Source organism: Callithrix jacchus, chromosome 11, assembly GCF_049354715.1.
Source record: "Callithrix jacchus isolate 240 chromosome 11, calJac240_pri, whole genome shotgun sequence".
NCBI classification, from domain to species: Eukaryota; Metazoa; Chordata; class Mammalia; order Primates; family Cebidae; genus Callithrix; species Callithrix jacchus.
In genome coordinates this window covers 44,109,677-44,132,192 of record NC_133512.1, presented here as the reverse complement: position 1 = coordinate 44,132,192, position 22,516 = coordinate 44,109,677, and the positions used below count along the sequence as shown (strand labels likewise).

Here is a 22,516-nt window from a genome sequence, read left to right as displayed (position 1 = left end):
TACCAGATGGCAAAAAATGAACAATAATTATACTTTCTATATTTTAAAAGAACCTAGACATGCTGGACTTTAACCCTGTGATCTTTTCCTTTTTAATTAAAAAATAGCAGCATCAACAATCATCAATAAGACTAAAACAGTAACACACCCAAGAACAAGATACATATTCAAAGTCCTGAGACCTCACAGTTTCCCTGAGAGTTGCGAATGACCTGCAATGAGACAATGACGCATCTGCCTAGAAAGTTGCTTCAGAAGCAAGAGACACTAAACTTTAAACAAAATCGCAGAACTCTTTCAACCTTTCCTCTTTGAGTCTATGTTAAAGTGTCATAAATCTTGCTGACAGTTATTGCCACATCTATTGGCACAGTCAGCATCTGTTTGAAAAGACTTTTGCAGCATGGGTAGGGCCCATTACCTGCTCTCTGCCTTCTCTTACAATTTATTTTCACCCCAGCAGGCAACACCTCACAATGTCATGAATTTGTTAGGCAGCCTGTACTTTCCCTTACAGTTACTTAGAGAGTGCTCTTATAAACAGCTCTGTGCCTCACCAGAAATACACTGCACCTCTAGGAGGAAATCAGAAATTTCAGAGCACCAAGTACATACGAACTGGTTGCTGAGGTGACATGGTTTCTGCTGCTAGATCATGGGGGTCGTCATGGTGATTTGGTTATGTGGTTCCGAGGCAATCAGTGCTGTTGGCCAACACAATCTTAAGAAAGTGAGAGATGGTACATGTGCAACTGAAGGGAAAGCAGTAAGAAAACACGATATTCCATGATTCACCATGAAGAAGAAATCTACAAATGAGTAGATAAGACAGCAGGAAATTACCTGCATGAATAAGGCATTCTAATCATCCCAACGCCTGAAAAGAGTGAGCTGTACTCAAATCAACTTTCACTGGAACAAATATTCTAATAGGAATTGCCCCTTTCTTCAGAAGGGATGATTTAAAAACAACATAAATCAAAGCTGGACCAGAAAGCAGTCAGAACCTTTCTCCATTACAACATGCTTAAAGATATCTAGTCTTGAGGACTCTACTACTTTAAACATAACATAGTATTTCAGAAAAATAAAAATTTTCCATAAACTGAAATATGGATCCTATTTATTTTTATACTTCAGTGGTGCCAGGACTCATTCCTAGAAGGGCTGCTGGTCCATAGCTAGAAAATGGCCCCTTCACCTCTGTGGTAAATGTGGGCCGTATGTTTGGAAGTGCTTCAAACATACTAGATGGGTAGTTTCATGCATATTTTACATTTTATGGAATAATGTCATCTTACATTTCTATTTATTGTTTAAAACGTATTGAGCTGCACAAATCACCCAAGGAGGTAATTTCATGAAATGTTCATGTCCGTTTTTATAGGTTATGAGATAGACCTGGCAAAGATAATTAGGTCACAGATTTCTTTTCTTTTTTTTTAACAATACAACTTATTGTAGTCATGTGCTTATAGTCCAGAAAACCAAAAACTAAAACCTGTGTGTAAGAAACTCAGTAGCTTTCAAAGTCCATGTCAAAAGTCTTCCCAGTCAAGGGCTGCTAACCAGAGAAGGAAGAAGGGAGGCAGCCTGGATAAGTTGAAAAGTCTAATAAACCAATTGGTATGATATTAATTTGCTCTTTTTTTTCCCCTTGCCCATGGAATATGATAACTCATTGTTATCATGCACCTCTGGGAAGACTGAAAACAAACAAACAAAAAAAAGTCAATAGAGTATTGGAATTAATATCTTCCAACCTAAGCTACGGTTTGGTCTGTAAGTCACGTAGAACTGTTCTGTAAGGGTCAATGGGTTGATTACTGTGACAGGAGTCACTATAGAAGGGACATTCTCATCTGGAGGAGGACTAGTAATAAAATCTGAAGAAAACATTACTCTCGAGATACTATGCAGTGGAAGAAAAGAAAATTAAGACAGAAAAGAATGAATTCTCCTCTCCTGTCTCCACATTTTCATCCTCCTTTTTTTGGAGTAACGACATGATGACTTGCTTCTTTGAGAATCTTGTTTTCTTGTTTCCTGCTATCAGCTTCCTCTGCAAAACAAAAATATCCCCGACCCCGCCTTCCTCTTGAAGGAACATTTTGGTTCTCTGATTTTCATATTTGGGCTTCCAAATAATTTGTGTTCAAGTAATATTTTTATTCTGTGCTTCATTTTGGCATCTACACGTCCATTATTAGCCTGCTCCCATAAAGCAAATAAGTATATACGCAAACACATACATGCACACACACATACACACTCTATTACAACACATACACACAAGACATATCTGAGTACTCACTGGTAAATACTCATGTGAACTAAAGTCTACCACAGGGGTTTCAAATGTCAGTTGGATTTTTTAGTTTAATTCAACTTTTATACCCACAGTAATTCATTTATTTCATTTTTGTTTCTTTTAAATGTTTTAGATAACAGAATGGCTCTTGAATTGCAAAGGAAGTTAAATTTCAGTATCTACCATAAACAGCACATTCATTCCTTGCCTCAAGAATGAAAACACCTGTTATAGTTCCTTTTTCATTGCTGACTTTTATATGAACATTTGGATGAAAAGTAATGTTTACAAGATAACTTATATATAAAATATTCAGAAGACAAACAGCAGAAATGAGAAGCAAAAAGAAGCAAACAGAAATTTAAAAGAATTTATCTTAAAACAATTACAATAAAGAATTTATGAAAATCTTTGGAAGAAACTGTTTCCAGTAATTTAAAAAGTTAACATAAAATATATTAACAAAGAATTGAAAATAGTATCTAACTACACAAATGTATAAAATATCCAACTCAAAATAGCACTGTTAATATGTCAGTATATTTTAGTTACCATATTTTTAAAATGAGACACACAGATTAATTCACTGCATATCTCTGAGAGCTCCTCAAATCCTACACACATTTTAAATTGCTAAATTTGATACAATTACTGTCTTTTTAAAATCAAAAGAGCATTTTCATACTTTTAGACTGAGTAAAAGAGGCAGTGACTCCCTGCTTCCCACTAGGCTCACTAGAAATTCCAGTACTGCACGTGTGGTGAGTCGGCCAGAGTGCTGTTGTCAAAAAAAGACAATCATAGGAGGACATTGGGAGAAGAAGGTGTTTATCACCAAGTATAAACATTTTGGTAAAACAGTAACTGATTAACACATTATTTCATTTTGGCTCAATTACTTACTAGAGAAATTTAAGTAGCATCTTCAGCTACTTGCATGTGACCATGGATAGCAAAATCATGTTAAAATATGAAATGACTTCTCCAACCTATTTTGCACGGAAGTCACATTTTTGTGCATGACTTTTTAATTTTGAAAAGACCTTTTATCACAAATTCCATGAAACTTACTTGCAGCAAATCTTAAAACAGAATGTGTTCTGATACTAGTTGATTTTTCATCTCTTACTATTCTTCTAACAGGATACTCTGCATATGTGAATATCATAGACTTATTAAGAAAGTATGTTTTATTTAGCTTTTTGGATTGAGAATCATTAGTAGGAAAACAAGTCAGTATTTTAAGAACTTTAAGCATCAGAAGAGACACTAATTTATCTATTCGGCAAAATAAAATTATTTAATCTTCTTTGTTATTCAATATTTTTTAAAAATGCTATGTTTGTGTTTTATTCATAGAAATTCAGTTTTACAAATAGTAGCTGTTTATTAAATCAGAGCCAAATTACTAATTTCAGTATTAATATTTAGCTTTGACATGTTTAAAAAGGGTAGAAAGTACTTAATAGACCTGTCTTCAACTCTGAAATGAACAACTGTTCAGGGAAATGGAATTGTTCAAAGATATATTTTCTCTCTGTCAATCTGTGAAATATAATCTAATTATTATCTTTTAATGAATCTCTCAATGAGGAGCAATCTTTCAGAGATTGAGCAGGTAAAACAGAATGACAATAAGAATAGCTTTGTAAATAAAAGGATGAAATGAGATTGTTATTTTGTGCCATATTATGGGATAATTAAAATAACAGCACGGCGTTCATCAGGTATTTGAACTTTCTAAAAAATGCTCCCCAGGGCTCTTTTAAATTAGTCATGTTTATCCATGTGGATTTGTAATCTTATTGCAAATGTTTGTCACCTTATAATATTCAGACCTCAATACTTAATTTGATTAATATCTGATCCTGTAAAACAGCTAACAAACCTTACCTAAAGCAGACATTAAAATAATAAGCTGAGTTGATAAACTCAAATTTATTAAAGGAAGAACAATGGAACTATTTTTATTAAGCCAGAAGAATGATTACTAAGTGTGGCAGGACTCCTGAACTATATGCACTTCTACATATTTCCACAAAACAGAGTGCACACGTCCAAGGAGCTACTATTCACATGATAATTAGCTCTATCTAATAAAATTCTATATTCATGGAAACTAAATTCATGGCAATGGAACTTCAATGGCTAGTTGCTTTGTTTAATTCAAATTCATACAGCTCAAATACAAGTAGATGATGAAATTTGATTCTTTCAAGGAACAGGTTTCTTTGCAGTCTACTGTACCCTCTAAGCACCCTTCTAAGATAAATGTGTACAAGCAGAATCAGGTGCCAGAGGGTGGCCATGATATCACTTCCATTAAAGTTATTAGAAAACAAAATATAAATAAAGAAGTTAAAATAAAAATTTGATATCTCTTGTTCTTTAACTTTAAATTGCTAGTGAGAAGTCATTTCACAAAATGATACAACTGAAGTTTTATTCTCCATTAGGTTATAGTTTTTCTCAGTTATTATTCTCTATCTGGAGGAACAAGGAAAATGGTTTTTAATATCATTGAAAAAATGCAACCATGACTTATGTTTCATACTTTCTGTAGTTGATTTTGTGTCTAATAGTTCTTTCATGCTTATAATTTGTTAAAGTTCTCCCCATTTATTGTCAGATGTCCTGATGATAGAAAAAAAATCATTTTAATTTCCCGGTGAGCCATCTACCCCCTTAGCTTCAAATCATTACCCTCAAAGGGCAAGATTGGTATCACGCTTTATATTTAGAAAATTTGTATGGGTAGCCTCATAATTGGAAACTTTATGTGTCTGCTATTAGAAGGTATACTCTATACACATTAATTACTTAGGGGTTACATTTTCAGGCAATATTTATTTAGTTTGGAAATCTGTTTTCTATTTCTATCACTGTGTACATTAAATTGACTTAAAGCTACTATGCAGCATTACTCTAGGTAGATAATCTGCCATTATTTCCACTAGACAGAAGACCGAACAAGTATGCCACAGAAACAAATATGGTGATAATTTTACCACTGATATCAGATATCGAGGTCTACAGAACATACCCATTAAACCATTTGTATTTTCTAATCTTCTCTAATGTTGCAAAAATCAATAGCTACAAATATAGAATGGTTTTAGAATAGCATGTAGACATTTGAAAATAAACAAGGTATTCTTTCTCAGAAGTCATATAAGAATAACAATGTGAGCCTTAATTAGAAACTTGGAGTTAACACATTCATATCCCTTTTCCCTTGCATCTATTAAATTGATTAATAAACCATATGTTTTTCGAAATGCAACTTCTTAATAAAACTCATTTTTTTCAAGTTTCCCTAGATTCCCTAGATTCATAGAAAGTTGCTCATTATTCTGCCATTCCTGTGTACCTTTTGGGGTATCATCCGTTTTCCTAATTTCAACGACATTTCAATGAACAAGTTGATTATCAATGGTGATGATTTCATTGATGTATTAGAAAAACACTACCCTTCTGTGGATGACTTATCTGTTACATTCAATTTAAAAGGGCTTTGCAGTCTTGCCAATTCTACCATAAAAAGTTATAGAATTATACTGCTTCTCAGATTTTGTTTTTAGAATTATACTGCACGTCAGATTTTTAACATTTTACTGTTAAATGAGGGGAAAGGGGCCAATAATGACAGTCATGAAGGGTAATTTGTATAGCTGCACAAGGGACATACAAATATCCTAGACATTGTCATCTAGTGTCTCAGTTCACCTAAAATATTAATTTATTCACATTTCTAGTTCATGCTTTTGAAATTTCTAGGAGCTACCATTGTCTGCAATTTTTACAGCACTATGACAAATACAAATTTCATAAATGCTTCTTGATAGTGTCTATGCTTTTATAGGATAGCCAAACCAAATATAAAAGTACCTGGCCTTAGATATTGAAAATATTTTTATTTTTATATTTAAGAAATATGCCTCATATTCTCTAATTTAATTACTTCTTACAAACTTTAAAATTATAACTTAAAAAAATCTTAGAGCCATCACATTAAAATACCCAGGTGTATGATGTAATCTTAAATTTAATAGCAATTTTGATATTTAGATAGTTTTATTAAGCATGTGCTATTAGTTGCATTAACATTGCTAAAAAGTTTCAAAGGAGGCAGTTAAAAACATAAGAACTAATTTTGGGACATCTACCTAAAGGTTACTACATAGCAAATGTTTAGATCTATCTATTTTTGATCAATGAAAATATCATGGTATTAGTATAAGCATATATTTTTGTGAAATGCTACATCTCAAATGCCATAATCTTTTTTTCAACAATTTTAAAAACCAGGTATAAGAATGCTGCATGAAATCCATGTCTTTTTTCTAAATTTAATCGATCTAATCACTGAAATTAAATGCTTGGAAATTGTTCTGCTTGCCGGTGTTTGAATGCCAAATACATCATCTACAGTTCTAAAATGAGTATTGCATTTATATTTAGACAACCTAAAACACTGCTTTTTAAATTACCCTAAATAACCCATAGAAATATCTAGAAAAACTGGTAATAGTGAATGAAAAATGTCCATCGCGATCAACTTTCAAATAAGAGTAGCTTTTACAAGGTTTACAAAGTGTGCGAATCTTGCTATTGAAATACTCTTCCTACAATTATCTGGGTAATACAAAGTAAAGCAAACATATATTAATCTCATTTCTTCCAGCACTCACCACCAGTGAGCTCTTCCAAAACTCATCTTTAAAGATGAAGACACTGGAGCTAGTAACTGTATTTATCTTCAGAGGAAAAAGAAATTCAAGTTTTGCCAAGCTTTCACAGACATCAACCCATTTGTTCTTTTTGATCAATTTAGTTTGTATTGTTTTGTTTTGTTTTTCTTCCTAATTTCTGTGAGTTTAAAAGAATTAATAGTAATAAAGTCACTTCATGTAGAGAGACTCCCTGACAGCCAATCAGACATACAGTCTCTCCCAACAGTGCACAGAGTGATCAAATAGGCTGGGATGAGGATGTGTTTGGTGCAAAGTATATGGAAAACCTTATTCTGGGGTAAATGATACACAGTAAATTTTATCCAAGATGATAAAGAATAAAAACAATGTTTACAGTAAAGTATTTCCACATGGGGCTTCTTATTTGATTGTGTGTGTGTGTGTGTGTGTGTGTGTGAGAGAGAGAGAGAGAGAAGAGGGGAGGGGGGAGAGGGGGAGGGGGAGAGGGGGGAGAGAGGGAGAGAGAGAGGGAGAAAGGGAGAGGGGGAGGGGTGAGAGAGAGAGAAGGGGGAGAAGGGGAGAGAGAGAGAAGAGGGAGAAGGGGTGAAGGGAAGAGGGGGGTGGGGGATGGGGGAGAGGGAGAGAGAAGGGGGGGAGAGAGAGAGAGAGAGGGAGAGAGGGAGAGAGGGCAAGAGAGAGGGACGGAGGGAGGGAGGGAGAGAGAGTTTTTCCATGGAGACGGTAGTTAGCATTAGCATTAAGTAGGCTTTTCGTATGCACTGGCCCCTATTCTAAGCTCTTAATCTGGGCTATCTTTTCGCATTCTCACAGTCACCATATGAGGAAGGCACCATCCTTTGCGACCATTTTAGAGATAAGGAGACTAAAGCACAGGGAGATGAAGTTACTTACCCAAAGTTTTCCACATAAACAGCAGAGTTGGGGTTTGAGCCCAGTCAGCTGGAACCTGGAGCCTGCACCATGAACCACTAACACTATGCCGCCTTCAAGAAAGGTGAAGGAGTGATTAAGTATTCCCACATGGGGCTATGCAAACTTGATCAAGGTGGTGAAAACTGCAACAGCTGAGTGTAATTTTCTACACTGTAACAGCTGAGTGTAGTTTTCTACACTGTAACAGCTGAGTGTAGTTTTCTACACTGTAACAGCTGAGTGTAGTTTTTCTACACTGTAACAGCTGAGTGTAATTTTCTACACTGTAACAGCTGAGTGTAATTTTCTACACTGTAACAGCTGAGTGTAGCTTTTCTACACTGTAACAGCTGAGTGTAGTTTTCTACACTGTAACAGCTGAGTGTAATTTTCTACACTGTAACAGCTGAGTGTAATTTTCTACACTGTAACAGCTGAGTGTAGTTTTTCTGGCTTCACTTTCACAATGTTGGCAATATTTAAGTATCTTCTAAATTATGACTTAGGTAGGTTGTTTTACTCTATCTTTACTTAAATGAATTGATTTTTAAAAGAAAATTTAGATTAATATTAAATGTAATAGTAAAACACTCAACATTTCTTACCACAATGTGAAGACAACTATAATAGTAAATATAAAACCATTAAACTTTTAAAATCTTTATCCATGTATCTACTAAACTATCTCATTTTCCATCAGGGGAGCCCTTGCTAGGTTTTGGGAAATTGTGCCCAAAGAAGAGAGGAGCATTGTTAAATGTGAATGAAACCATTCAAAATTTTCTGAACCATATAATATGTTAATTAGTTTTTAAATAAACTTTTGCATGATAGGTACCTGAACAGTTGTATCCATATGCAGGGGAGACAGTCACCAACTTAATGAGGTTTCAAGCAGAAAGTCCAGATGCTTCCTTAGCTTCTGGCAAATGCTTTAAACTCTAGGATTTGAAGATAATTTCTTTCTCTCAGTGGTCATCAAACTTTCTAAAGCAATCAATAACTTCATTTTATTAAAAAAATTTTTTTTTGAGAAGAGTCTTACTCTGTCACCCAGGCTAGAGTGTAGTGCCATGATCTCAGCTCACTGCAACCTCTGCTTCCTGGGTTCAAGTGATTCTCCTGCCTCAGCCTCCTGGAGTAGCTGTAATTATAGGTACCTGCCGTTGCTCCCGGCTAATTTTTGTATTTTCAGTAGAGATGGAGTTTCACCATTTTGGCCAGGCTGGTCTGCAACTCCTGACCTCATGATCTACCTTCCTTGGCCTCCTAAAGTGCTGGGATTACAGGTGAGAGCCCCCGAGCCCGGCCAACAACTTCATTTTAAACAAAGCAACATTTTATAAACCAGTAAGTAAAGAGAAAATTAAAATTTCATTTGTGCAAATACATTTTAGAAGTTCTAATTGCTAACACTCTCAGTACAACCAATCTGTGAGAATAATGGATCTATTTTGATGAAGACAATTGCAATTCGATAGTATCTTATTTTTCACTGATTTCTGCATTTGGTTTGGTTGTGTGATATTGGCAATATCCTAATACAGATATATATATATATATATATATATATAATTACATAGTATGAATGTGTAGCCTCTCAGACATGTTGAAACATTGTTTCCACTACTGAAAACTGGAATAGTTGGACTTGGATCTTCAAAGCTTAATCAATTAGAATAACTAAAATGGTCCCTATTCCTTGAGGAGTCCTCACTCTTGGTTAAAAAAATACTTTTCAAAGGTGTCTTTTTAACAGAGTTTTTCACCTTTGACAAAACAGATTCATGACATAATGATACTTGCTGTATCGTTGAACTGAATTGAATTGCAAAGCTTCAATTAGTCAAATTTATTTTATGCTGCATACATACCTGAAATACTCCAATTTCATTGCTGGCTCCTTAAACACAGTTGTGAGCATGTTTAAAATCTTCTCTGATAAAAGTGTGCTTGATATATAAGCCAGTACAAAATTATTATTAATATTTGGGGGAGCAAGTTAACTGACATAGTTTCTTTAGGAAAAATACATCTAATGGTGGTCTGCATTTTCATTTAGGTATTGCCACTTTTTTTTCATGTCCTTTGATTCCCATGTGTTGTTTCATGCTTGTGCCATGCAAAAGTATCTGAATTTGCTGATCTTTTATTTGCAGGTGGTCCCCATGCTCTGTGGCGGCAATGTGCCCATTTGCATAATATTCCTCATGAAATATGCAAAGACATATTTTTAAATGTCCATTTCAGATTGACAAATTTCCAGTTGATGCCACAGTTATTTATTACTTTATATGTGTATACATATATGTATGTGTTTGTGTGTGTGTGTGTGTGTATGTGGGTATTTATAACTATTTATGCATCTACCTATATAGAAAGAAAAAAGAGGAGCAGGAAGTAGAGGAGGAGAAGTTGTTTTCATCTGATAACACAAGTTAATGATTTGAGAACTGTTAATATGACAAATATATTTTTACTATGGATTTTTTTATTGTCCCAAAATCTGGTGATGTATTTTTTTTACAGTTATTACAGAACTGCTGAAGAATTGCAGTTATAACTCAATGGAACACAGTTTGAAAAATAATGTTTTAGCTGAAGGCCTTTATATCTTTTAAAATGCAAATACCTCTACTTTCATCTGCAATCAGTCATTTATACATTAATGTGAATGAATTTATTAGACATCTTTCTGAGTTTAATTCAGAAGAAGGGGAGGAAAAGATGAACTCAGCTACTGACAGACATGGGAAAGATCGAATATTAAGGCTAGGAGAACTGAAGACTAATTTGGCCTAATTTATAGTTTTGCTTCAAGACTATGCCATCTATATATAATCCATTTATTTGTATTTATAAACAGACTTGCACACAAAGTAAATGTCTACTGCATTAGATGAGTGTGAGTGTAAATATGTTTCAGAATTGCATCCAACTATTTTAGAATATTTTGCTGTAATAATGCAATCAAATGAATTACTTATAATTTTGTTCAACTCTAAAGTAAGTCAACAGTAAAATTTCCAGCTGATGGGTTTATTGAAGATATTCTGATTTTATTATGTGAGTGTCTTCAAAGATTGCAAGCAAATGAATTAAGCAGAAGCCCCAGATTACATACAGCTTAGTATGAATAAGGACTTGATGCTCCAAACTTGATTTCATATCTTTGGACTATGACATTTCTTTAAATTAAAAGAGTAAACTTAAAAAACTTAAATCCCTTTTGTTAAATAAAATAATTTGCCTTTATTATTTGAATTTAGTTATATTAAAATATAGTTATATTAAAATAATTCACCTTTATTATTTGAATTTAGTTTCCCCCATTCTGTCCCCCTCCAAAAGAAACTATCTGAAGTTTATGAAAGCAAGTATCCATTTCATTAGTGTAAAAATTTAGTTGAAACTTCTGATAATTTTTTACAGAGGCATATGAGAAACAATATTAGTTAATAGTTTAAGAAAGTGCTTTCTCAACAAGAAGAAAGTTACAGTATTAAGTTTTTGATTTCTTATATATTTTCTAACAGTGCAAGTTATTAATTTGTTTATAGGTTAAAAATGTGTTGGACTAGAGCCATATTGACCATATTCATTCTAAAGTCAGTGCTAATAGTAAGTTTTTATAAGTTTTTGAAAATATATTTAAATTCAAAATACTGATTGATCCTCAAATTTAATACTATTGCTGTGTGTGTGTGTGTGTGTGTGTGTGTGTGTGTGTGTAAGAGAGATAGAGTCCTTGATCTGTTGCCCAGGCTGAAGTGCAGTGGCGTAACCATAGCTCACTGTGGTCTTGAACTTCCAGGGTCAAGCGATTGTCCCTCCTCAACCTTCTGAGTAGTTCCCACTCCTTCTGTTCCCAGTATGTTGCCTAGGCTGGGCTTCAACTCCTAGCTTCAAGTGATCCTTCCACCTTGGCCTTCGAAAGTATGGGAAATATGTGTGTAAGCCACCATGCCTGACCTATCGCTGCTTTTATTCTTGACATAAAAGCAGCGATAGGTCAGGCATGGTGGCTTACACACATATTTTGTTAGGAAACCAAAATCAAGTCATAGAAATATTGCTATTTAGGAAAGGGATAAATGTAACTACCTCAGTAGTAAATTTTGGTTTTGGCTATTAAGTATAACATGGAAAAATTAGCAGAATAAATATGAAATCAAAACTTAGAAGCATTTTGAGATACTTTTGGTATTCTGTTGCAAAATATCTCAAAGTGAAAAAAAACTTACTGGAATTACTAAAAAGACCAATATATACCAATTTTTAAAAACCTATTCAGCTCAAAAGGTCATTCTTGGTTCTGAGATTATACTTACCCTGAAATAATATTAAACCAAAGCTATAAGTTAGGTGGTTAAGTCAGAGAACCAAAATTGACCCTAACATGCTTCGGTTTTGCTCAAATAATGACCTTTGAAACCTCTCTGATCTCCCTTGTTTTTCGAATTTATCCCATCTGCCTACTAAGAAAAATGTATTTCTGAGTCACAAGGCCTATGTATTCCTGCTTCCTCCTTTCCCAGTATTTATGGAAAATTGCTTCTAATAGTTCCACGGTAGAAAATAAGTAGACAGAAAGGGAAGAGAGAGCTTTTCCAATAGTTATGGGCACTGAAAGCCTATGACAATATGTGAGTCTTATTTGTCTGTAGTTTATTCAAAACGTGTGTTCCGGAAAAAAATCAGACAAGGGAGGGTGACTGAGCCCAGGCAAATGACATGTGTGCAGCAGCTCCAGAGAGAATACATAGACATGTGTCTGGATGGAGCACAGTCACGTGTCTAAGAAACGTTCGACAACTCAGTGGGTGAGTATAGCTGGCAGCATAGCTATTGACAATCAGTTTGGTTAAATATTGAGAATAAGTAGATGCAAATGACATACCGAGTATTGGGATGTGGTGACCAAACAGAAAACTTAACCTGGAAGTTATTTTGTACATAATATTTAGGAAAAATATTTGTAAGGAAGGAAGCAAGGAGTCCATAGGTAGTACCTAATAACACAGTCACACTATTAAAAAAGAGTTTTTTAAGTGTGGTCTAAGTATGTTCCTTAAGCTAATTCCAACTCTTAGAATTTTTCACTACCCTTTTTGGAAATCTATTAATTTTACATTTAAATTTATAGTTAAATACAAATATAAATTAATGTCAATAACGTCTAGAAACTAGTAATTATGTTTACTTTTCCTCCTCTAATTCATGTAACACAAACTTCTCATTTTTTTCTATATATTTCTCCTTTAAAATACTATTTTTCTCCATATTTTCATACAGTTTTATTATATTTTGAATATATAATTTTTTAATTGATTTGTTATAAACTTGCTCGTACTAACACAGTTCTCCCAGAGTACTTATACATTTTAAGGGCATCAAAACCACCTGTCATTGGCAGGTTGTGATAAGTATTTCTTTTAAGAGGATACCTAACGCTTTCTCCAAATGCTTTGTCTCCTAACGCTTTCACTTTCATGGTACCAAATTTTATATAACCGAAGTCACTGCCCATTACCAAGACTTGAACTAGGTACTCAAAGAAAGCAAAACATAAAGCTATTGCCCACCACCATAAAGCCCACCAATCATCTCACTCTATTCTATTTCATTTTTTAGTAATTCATTTATATTAGTCCATGAATGCTGAAATCTCTTCATATTTTGTCCTTGCTACACTGAGCTGAGACAACATGTTTTGATTTCTCAGTGTCATCAATAGTATTAAATTCTAGCAGGTAAATATTATATTATGGAATTATATACATAAATTATTGGGACATGATTAGTTATCAGAATATCATATTAATATCTTGGTTTATAAATCTATAAGAATTAGATATCATGTTCCAATGAAAACTATATTACAATAGAGTTGAAGATCCTGAACCATAGTTAGTTTATTTTTAGGTCTTTGCTCTCTGTTTCCCAGGTTTCCTACTTGTTACTAACTTTCTGGAAAATCTTAGCAGACAACCAAAATTTATCATGGGACATTTAAACATTCTGTTATATATGGTACTTAGAATAACAGCTATGTAACATAGCTTCAATCTTATAGCCAGACCAAAGCATGAAAAGAATAAAATCTCTTATTATAATGCAACCTTAGAAAAGCCTTATTCTAGTAACTCAAATGTCCTATTCAAGGCCATCACATTTAAGAAGAGCTTAATATACAATATCTTCCATTTTATTATCCACTAAAAACCCAAATGTATTTTATTTTCTGTGGGAAGAGATATATACAAAGAAGAAGAATAAAGAAGAAAAAAAAACATGAAAAATGTAGCCAGTTTATAACTGAGTTAGAATCTAGAGTGACGGAATTTAATCACACATGGGTATCTTATAATATGAAAAATACAACTGTATAAATGTATACATTATTATAGTGCAACAGAAAACTCTTTAATTTTAAAGAAGCCTTTGAAAGCAAGTTAAGAAGCAATTTAACAACTAATTTTTAGAAAACTGACCTTGACTTGCAAACTTCAACTCTTTGGCATCTGTAAGGGTGGTCCTTTTGTCAGACCCTTTTTTCTCTATTCGTCGATGGCTTCGTCTTTTCTTAGACTCTCCCCAAAGATTGGATCCTCCATGCATGCTTGGGATATTCAAAATAGCAATTCCTTCCAGAGAGATGTTTATTAAGTCTATCTGTACTCCATCACACTGATCAGTAAAAAGAAAGAAACAGAAACAGTAAAATATTTTATCCCCACTTCCCTGATTTCTTCTTTTTCATTTCCTCATCTTTCATCTTTTAATAAGAGCATTGAAATCCATAATGTTGTCATTTCCAAACAAGCCTTTCGAGAACACTTAATGCTTATCTGGATTCAATATAAAAGATAAAACAGCCCCTAACATTAAATCACCAGTATATCTGTTTGTAGAAAACCTTTGGGAGGGACATGTTAATGTCTGCATATATATTTAACCAGCTGCAAATTTCCAATGTGTTACACAAAGCTTAATTCTGGAAACTATGGTCAAATTTTAGGAAGAAATTATGATGATTGCCCCTATTTAGAACACACTGCAAAGTACTATTGGGGGAAAGTAAAGAAACAGCATTGATGCCTCATGGTCTCACACTTTTGGGGCAGAGAAAGAAGCAGCTTAAAACGCTTTTGTTAAAAAATAAATAAACAAAATTCAAAACAGCAATTCTAAGAGATTTCATTCACACTGATTTTACCAAGGATGGTTTTCTGGACTAGATGAAGTCCCAAGCAGATATCAAAGGCCCTAAGAGGCACCGTTGTCCAAATGAATGTGGAGGACCAGGCAGATTAAGTGAGCGAAATAGGGGAAGAGCAATCCAGCATGATTTTATAGCTACTGCAATCATGGGTTAAAAAGAAGAAAGTTAATCAGCCTAATTTTCCTTGTTTTCCTGGTGACAGAACACCCCAGTGATTATGAAAAATATAAAATTCACTAACAGACAACATTTTGTTATATTCAGAGACGTCATTTCTTAGTTTTTGAAATTTTCCCTTTATCTTCACTGATGAACACATGTGGACAGTGATAAGACTTCTGTATTTTTAAAATTACTATTTATTCGTTTGCCTTAACTTCTCCAAAATGCTAGTTACTATGCATTCCAGAAATAATTATCCCATTTTCGATTATAAGTTAACATGAAAAGAGACATAAGCACTTTGGTTTTTAAAGAATTTTTTAAGGGATATACATTTCCTAAATTGGAGTATATCTACAGTGGTGTCGTTTCATTTGCCATGTCTTATTACAGAAAAATCATTGATACTAACTTCATCATTTCTCACGGCAGTCATGATTTTTGAACTCAGAAGACACAGTGTTCCATGAAAATGATGAAAAACAAACAAAACAAAACAAAAAAAGCTCTCTCTTTCCACATTCGCCTCATCATACTGAAGCTAGAATTGCATCTTGTTCACTGAAAAATAAAAACTGTGAAATAAAGAAACACATCTTGAGACTACTTGGCAGGGGTAAAAACAAATTCTAGAGAAAGTGCCAAGTTTTCGTTTAATTTGTTTCAATGAGGGTGAAACCAAGATCTAGATGATGCCTTTTAAAACAATTTTTCCCAGGAAGCAGTGCCTTTTTTCTCTTTTTCTTGTGCTAAATTAAGATGATTTCTTTTTACTAAAGAATTCTGGTCATGTGTGTACTCACTTACCGCTATATATTCTAGATAAACAGATATTAATTTCATAATTAAAAGTAATCTTGTGTAAATACCCTGCAGGCCTCAATGAATCAAACACATACTGTGTGTCAGGCCTCCCACTGTCTTCAAGTGGAATGTACTGGCTGGATAATTAGATAGTACATATTTTTTAACCTTATTTGCATGCATATTATATCTTTTGCACACTGACAAGCAGCAGTAACAACAAAAGTCAGATTACCATAGGGAATTCCCACAAAGAAGTCTTCATTCCTTATAATTTGCAGCCTAAATTAAAATAATTTGATCTTTGACAAGGATGAAATGTCAAGCAGAAGGGGGTCCTCTACAAGCCACGGCCTGTGGCTTCTGAAATCTGCCTAATTTATGTCAGTCACTTCTTAATACATATTTAAGTATTACACGAAAAAGATGATAAATATGCAATCTGACACCTTTGGTATTTCCCTGCTGTTAATTTATAAAGGTCTGGCTTCCCCCAAACTGACTAAAATCATTTAAATAACAGAAGAATCATGAAATAAGCTGGAGTCAGGGCCTGGCTTCCATTTTCACTCAATATTGAACACAGCAGGTAGTACACTAAGACAATTATTTGACTAGGCCTTAGAACCCCACTGTGACAAGTTACTTTCAGAATTAGTGAAGGAAGATTCCTTTGTTCATCTGCAGAAAAGGAGAGCGTGTTGCAAAGAGGCTTCTTTTTTAAAAAAAAAAAAAATTGAACCAGCGGAGTCACATGTGACAATTGAAAAACATCAGTGTATGCTATTATTCATGTTTTCACTCTTCAGAATCTTGTCATGTGTCGTTTTAAGGAAACAGAGTAAGTAGCTCTCTGAGAAGTGAAAAAAAAATTTACCTAAAGAGTCGCAAAGAACAAGGACTGATGAGGAACACTGATGTTCCTTTGAGAGCAGAACAATGTACTTAAATAAATTGCTATTTATTAATGATTTGTTTCCACTAGTTCTTGACCCCAGGCCACCTTCCTCTGTTTGCTTTAACGTTACATTCATTAGTCTGGAAAATTTCAGTGCCAGTTCTGTTGGCGACCAGTAATTGTAGCACACCAGTTGAGTACATGAAAATAAAAACTGAGGTGACGGCTATGAAATATAAACAAGTTACAGTACTGCGTCAGATAATATTTTCATTCCCTTTAAGATTTATGACTTTTAAAGAGGTAGCTACAGAGAAAAAGAATATAAAAGCTTAAAAGCTAACAGCCTCAGTCAATAAATCCTGAATATTTTTATTAGGTAGAAAAAGGGTCGTTAACATATAGTACTACGGGAGCTATTTATAGAGTGCAAGGCTGGGATACCATTGTCCACGTCTTTCAGTTTTAAAATGGAAGATCTTATTCCACAAACTCATTTATCTAACAGAAAAGAAGACAGTTTCCATTTTTCTGCCAATGTGTTTTAACCTTCATGTATAAATGAGCCCTGGGTCACACTGTACAGAGGTGTTAAAAACAAGCTTTATATGTGACTTTAGTGTTTCAGATCCACTTAACATGTCAGTTGATAGGACTATTCAAAACATGTGAAGAACTCTGGAGAGCTCGAAGTGTGGATGGTAAATATGATGAGATAAAGTTAATGATGAACTGTAATTTTTTCCACGGTGAGTCTGATTCTGTGTATATGTCAGATAAAAATTATTCATATTTTTACTCAATGAAACCTAAAACATTACTTTACAGGTAATTTTAGTATTAGGACATATGGGGCAGAGACTACTCTTGCAAATTCTGGCTACTGCCTTTAAGAACTCTGTTTTCCAGGTTACTAAGTAATAAGAACCTTTTCTTTTGAATCCTGCTAATTTATTTTGTGTTTTGATGCTACACATGTCATTTGCTAATTCTCGAGGTCATTTAGGTTTCTAGGGGAATGTAATCATCACAATAAATCAGTATTTTGGGATGGAAGTTCTTGCCTTTAAAATTTACCACGTGTCCCAGTCTGTCAACCAAAAGACTGAAGTACCAGTAGAACAGGCTTTCTTACTCTCCCAATAACTTTGCCCAGTATGCTGAGCAAACTAAACATTCGTGAACCCGGTATCTTCAGTTGCAAATGCTGACCTGGCTTTCTTAGGCTCATATTTTACCCATCCAAAAACTTTAATATAATGCTTTTAAAATATCTTCTTGTAATTTTAAAGTATTTTATTTTTAATTTATCTTTTGTAATAAAGTTAGAAGATAAATGCATATATTTAAACAAAAAATGCTATTTTGTGTATCATTAACTCTTTACATATATGTGCACGTATATATATTTTTCAGTCAATTTGCTCATTAGATTTAAACATATTGGCAGCAACATAATTCTGATTTCTCTTAAATTATTGAAGAAAATGTTCATCTCTGCAATGCAGACCTAGTAGTATCATAGGCTTTGATGAAGACTAAATGAAATAAAATATGTGCATTTTTGAGCATCACCTCTGATGCAGTTAATAATAGGTAAATCTGAACTATTATTCCATGATATTCATATCAACCCAAATATTTGGCCTCTTTGGAAGGAGCTCACTATGTGAAAGAGGAATATTATATAAAAAGACACACAAAAGATAGTTTGATTTTGAAAAAGCTGCAAATAATACATGTATCTATTGCTGGAGGTTCTGTTGTTACTGAAGTAGTTTATTCTGTTATATATTTTTCAAACCATAATAGGAATAATTTTAGGGCAAATAGGAAGCAACAACAAACAGAATCAAATTTTCAAATTGCTGTTTTTGTTATATTTAATTATGAAATAACCTTGAGGGTAGAAAGTCATATTCTGCTAATATGATAGACAGGATTCATTAAAAAGTGAGCAGAGAAGCAGATTTTGCCTTACTATCCATACACACACATACACAAGATGTGCAAATATACAACGGGGCATGTACACAGTGCTGGCTGTGATTTACAAATGTTATTGTAATGGCACCCCCAAATAAGCCAGGGATGCAGAGCTAGAAGGCCAGGCTGAGAGAGTAAGTAGAAACAGGACCCCAAGAAACATAACTTACTTCTAGTGCCCCAGATTTCTTGGAGAACATTCTAAATCATTTTTCTGTAAGATCTCAAACTCTGTGGATCAAAACCACTCAATTTTATCATTATTTAGCACATTAAAAATCACCATTTTCCAATGTATTTTCATTCAAACTCTTTTGCTGTAAGTACAACACGTTTCTTAAAGATTTTTTTATTTTTGATTCATGACACACAGAATCTTCTTCTATAGACCAATGGATTTTCAATCTGTGCTCAGGGCAGCATAAAATAAAGACAGGTGCAGGAGGATTTAGGATCTCCACTTATATTCCACCAAAGCCATACTTCTAATTTTTCTTAAAACTTTTCAGCTTCTGTGGCAAATTTTATCTGAGCGTAAGTTTTGAGGATAAGAAATTTTCAAAATCTAGCATATAAAGCAGTTTTAAAAAAATAATGATTCTAAGGGTAAAGGGGGAATGTATATGTTTTATTGAATATATATACATCAAAATGTGTATATATATATATATAAAACAATACATGACATATATAACTATATATGATATCTAACTATGTATATAACTGTGTACTACATATATAGCTATTATATAGGTATACATGTATATAGTTATATATGTTATATAAATTGTATTTTATATAGTTATATGTGTCCATGTATCATACATATACACAGATATATAATCCTAAATAGTAATAACAGAAAGTCCATGCTGAACCCAAATCCTTCACCTCTGTGATTATGTGTATTTCAAAGATTATGATTGATTCCATTATAAAGTGCTTTTTTCCCATTCTATGACCATCAATTCTAATACCTAATTCTATTTACCAATCATCGTGAGATAAAAGTGGTGAAAGGTTACACTGAGAGTAGTATCATTTTTTGGTATTATTAATAACAGCAAATTAGAAATCAGGATAATAAAGAATCTACCCAGACCATTATAATCTTATGTGTTCCATAACTACTTCTGTTTACCAAACTTATTACCTGAATATAAGCAACTCATGAATTAGGTATCAGTAGAAAATTTATGCATTTATTTTTAAAATGAAAAGTGTTGAAACCAATGTTTCTTAATTCATATCAACTAGTCATTAAGGGTTCATGTTTCATGATTCTGCTCCTCTGGTTTTGTCTTCACCAACTGTCAAAATATAACTTTCATTTTTTCCTTAACCCCTAAAAATCTCTCAATATAATGAAGTCATATTCTTTTATAATATTTCTCCAAAATGTTGAGTCCTCCAGTGTCTTTTTTTTATAGACCTATTTGCTCCAAGTCTTTTTAAAGTGTGTCTTTTCTTGCTATCTTTGCTCTCTTTCTTGGCATTTCCACTTTCTATAAATGTAATGGGGAAATGGCAACCTTGGGAACGGAGAAAACCTAGTTAATGAATGGGAATGGAATGGAAAAGTATACTTTTTAACCTTTGTTCATAAAAGTAAGCACTATTTTGGCAAACGGTGTTTTAAAGGTTATAAGATACTGAGACCGGAAAATAATATTTTGTATGTATTCTGCAACTTTTTTCTTTTCAACTACGTTTATCTTACATCTTTCTATCCACACTATGCCCAGTAACAAATGCATCGATTTCCAAAGTTGTGTTCCATTTCTTGTTCTTTTATACTATAATAAAACAACTAATATATACACTTAACTTTAGTATGTCAGATAGTGCTACATTCCAAATAAGTGAAAGAAATGACAATTTCAAATCCTGAGTAAATCTCTGTGGATTGCCAACTTATATTTCATTCCATGGGCTACAATGCAAACATAGTAACAACCAAGCTCAAGCCATTTTATCATATTATGAAAAATAATTCACTTTTTTTCTTACTTCTATTTCTACAGATTCATGTAGCTTCTTGCAGGTGGCTGAGAAAGTTTCAGATGTACCAAACTCAAAATACCAAAATTTGTTCTTCATTCTGAAAAAGAAAAGGAAGAAGCACCTTAGGCAATTAGCAATAACAGAAGGATCTTTTAAAAAATGGTCTAGCTCTGTCTTGTATTATGAGTAATAGAAAAGCTCTGAGGACATGTAACATCTAAAATGTAATAGATAATCACATAATTTTCCAAGCTTAAATGTTAGTGCCAAACTGCAGGATGTCCTTGAGGGGACTGTAAGAATGTGATGATCCAGCAGACTCAAGTATACCTTTAATTTTTGTTGGTTGATTACTTTTTAAAAATGGTTTTAATGTCGTGATTCTTAGCTTGTTCTTAGGCAACAAGTGAAGAATGTACAATAGTGGGAAATTATGATGCAGCATAACCTTTTAAGTTCTTTCAAGGACTAACTAATAATATAGATCAAATGACTAAGAAACTAATAATTTTGGCTGGGTGTGGTGGCTCTTGCCTGTAATCCCAGCACTTTGGGAGGCCGAGGTGGGCAAACCATGAAGTCAGGAGATCAAGACCATTCTGGTCAACATGGTGAAACCTGTCTCTACTAAAATACAAAAATTAGCTGGGCGTGGTGGCCCTTGCCTGTAATCCCAGTTACTCAGGAGGCTGAGGCAGGAGAATTGCTTGAACCTGGGAGGCGGAGATTGCAATGAGTCGAGATCCTGCCACTGCACTCCAGCCTGGTGCTTGGCCACAGAGTGAGACTCAGTCTCAAAAAAAAGAGTAATATTATATCAGTATAATAAAAGTTGCAAAGAAAATATAATTAAAATAATTTTAGTACTTAAAGTAAAAGACCAAAATTTATTTTCTTCTAATTAAAATTATAATCACATAAAGTAATTTTACAAAGGTTGGATAGAATTTTATATTATGTAGTATTGGATTTGAAATTTTATTCTTGTGAAAAAATGCAGTTTTTGATTATACATAATTTTAATAGTGATCATGCCCTCAATTAGAAGACAATACATGTTAATGACAGATATTTTCACACATAGAAGTGAAACAAAGAAGTTTTTGTTGTGGTATTCAAATACAACTCTCATATCAAATTAAAGTATTCTGTTTGACTTATAAATATTGATATCTGCTTCTTACATTAGAATGTAAAACATTTTGACAATTAAAAAGACATTTGGCAAGGCCCTTACTACATAATGAAAGCCTATTATTGGTTTGGAAAATGACATTAAACCTCATGGAGTGCTTATTATTATGCTATGTTAAATACACTTCTCTGATATGATATTGTAAAGTACAAAGTCATCTTATATTATCCAACTGAATATAGTCAATTATGTTTAGGCTCTCACAAGGTTTTATTTGCTTACAAAATTCCTAATCCCTTCATGAATCAGCCATATTCAGGCCAGTAATCTGAAGGTCAGTGTAAGTTCCATAAGATTCTAGCAC

At 33.5% G+C, this 22,516-nt stretch overlaps 1 protein-coding gene across 24 annotated transcripts in view; it reads right to left on the bottom strand.

The window, feature by feature from the left end:
• Positions 1–22,516, bottom strand: part of DGKB (diacylglycerol kinase beta) — a 747,505-nt gene that overhangs the window by 176,950 nt on the left and 548,039 nt on the right. For all 24 annotated transcript variants that reach the window (XM_078342642.1, XM_078342645.1, XM_078342654.1 and 21 more), the window contains 2 exons: positions 21,024–21,114; positions 14,433–14,628 (listed from right to left, as the gene is read on the bottom strand). In XM_078342642.1, coding sequence (XP_078198768.1) covers positions 14,433–14,628; positions 21,024–21,114 — 287 coding nt within the window. The remainder of the gene's footprint in view (positions 1–14,432; positions 14,629–21,023; positions 21,115–22,516) is intronic.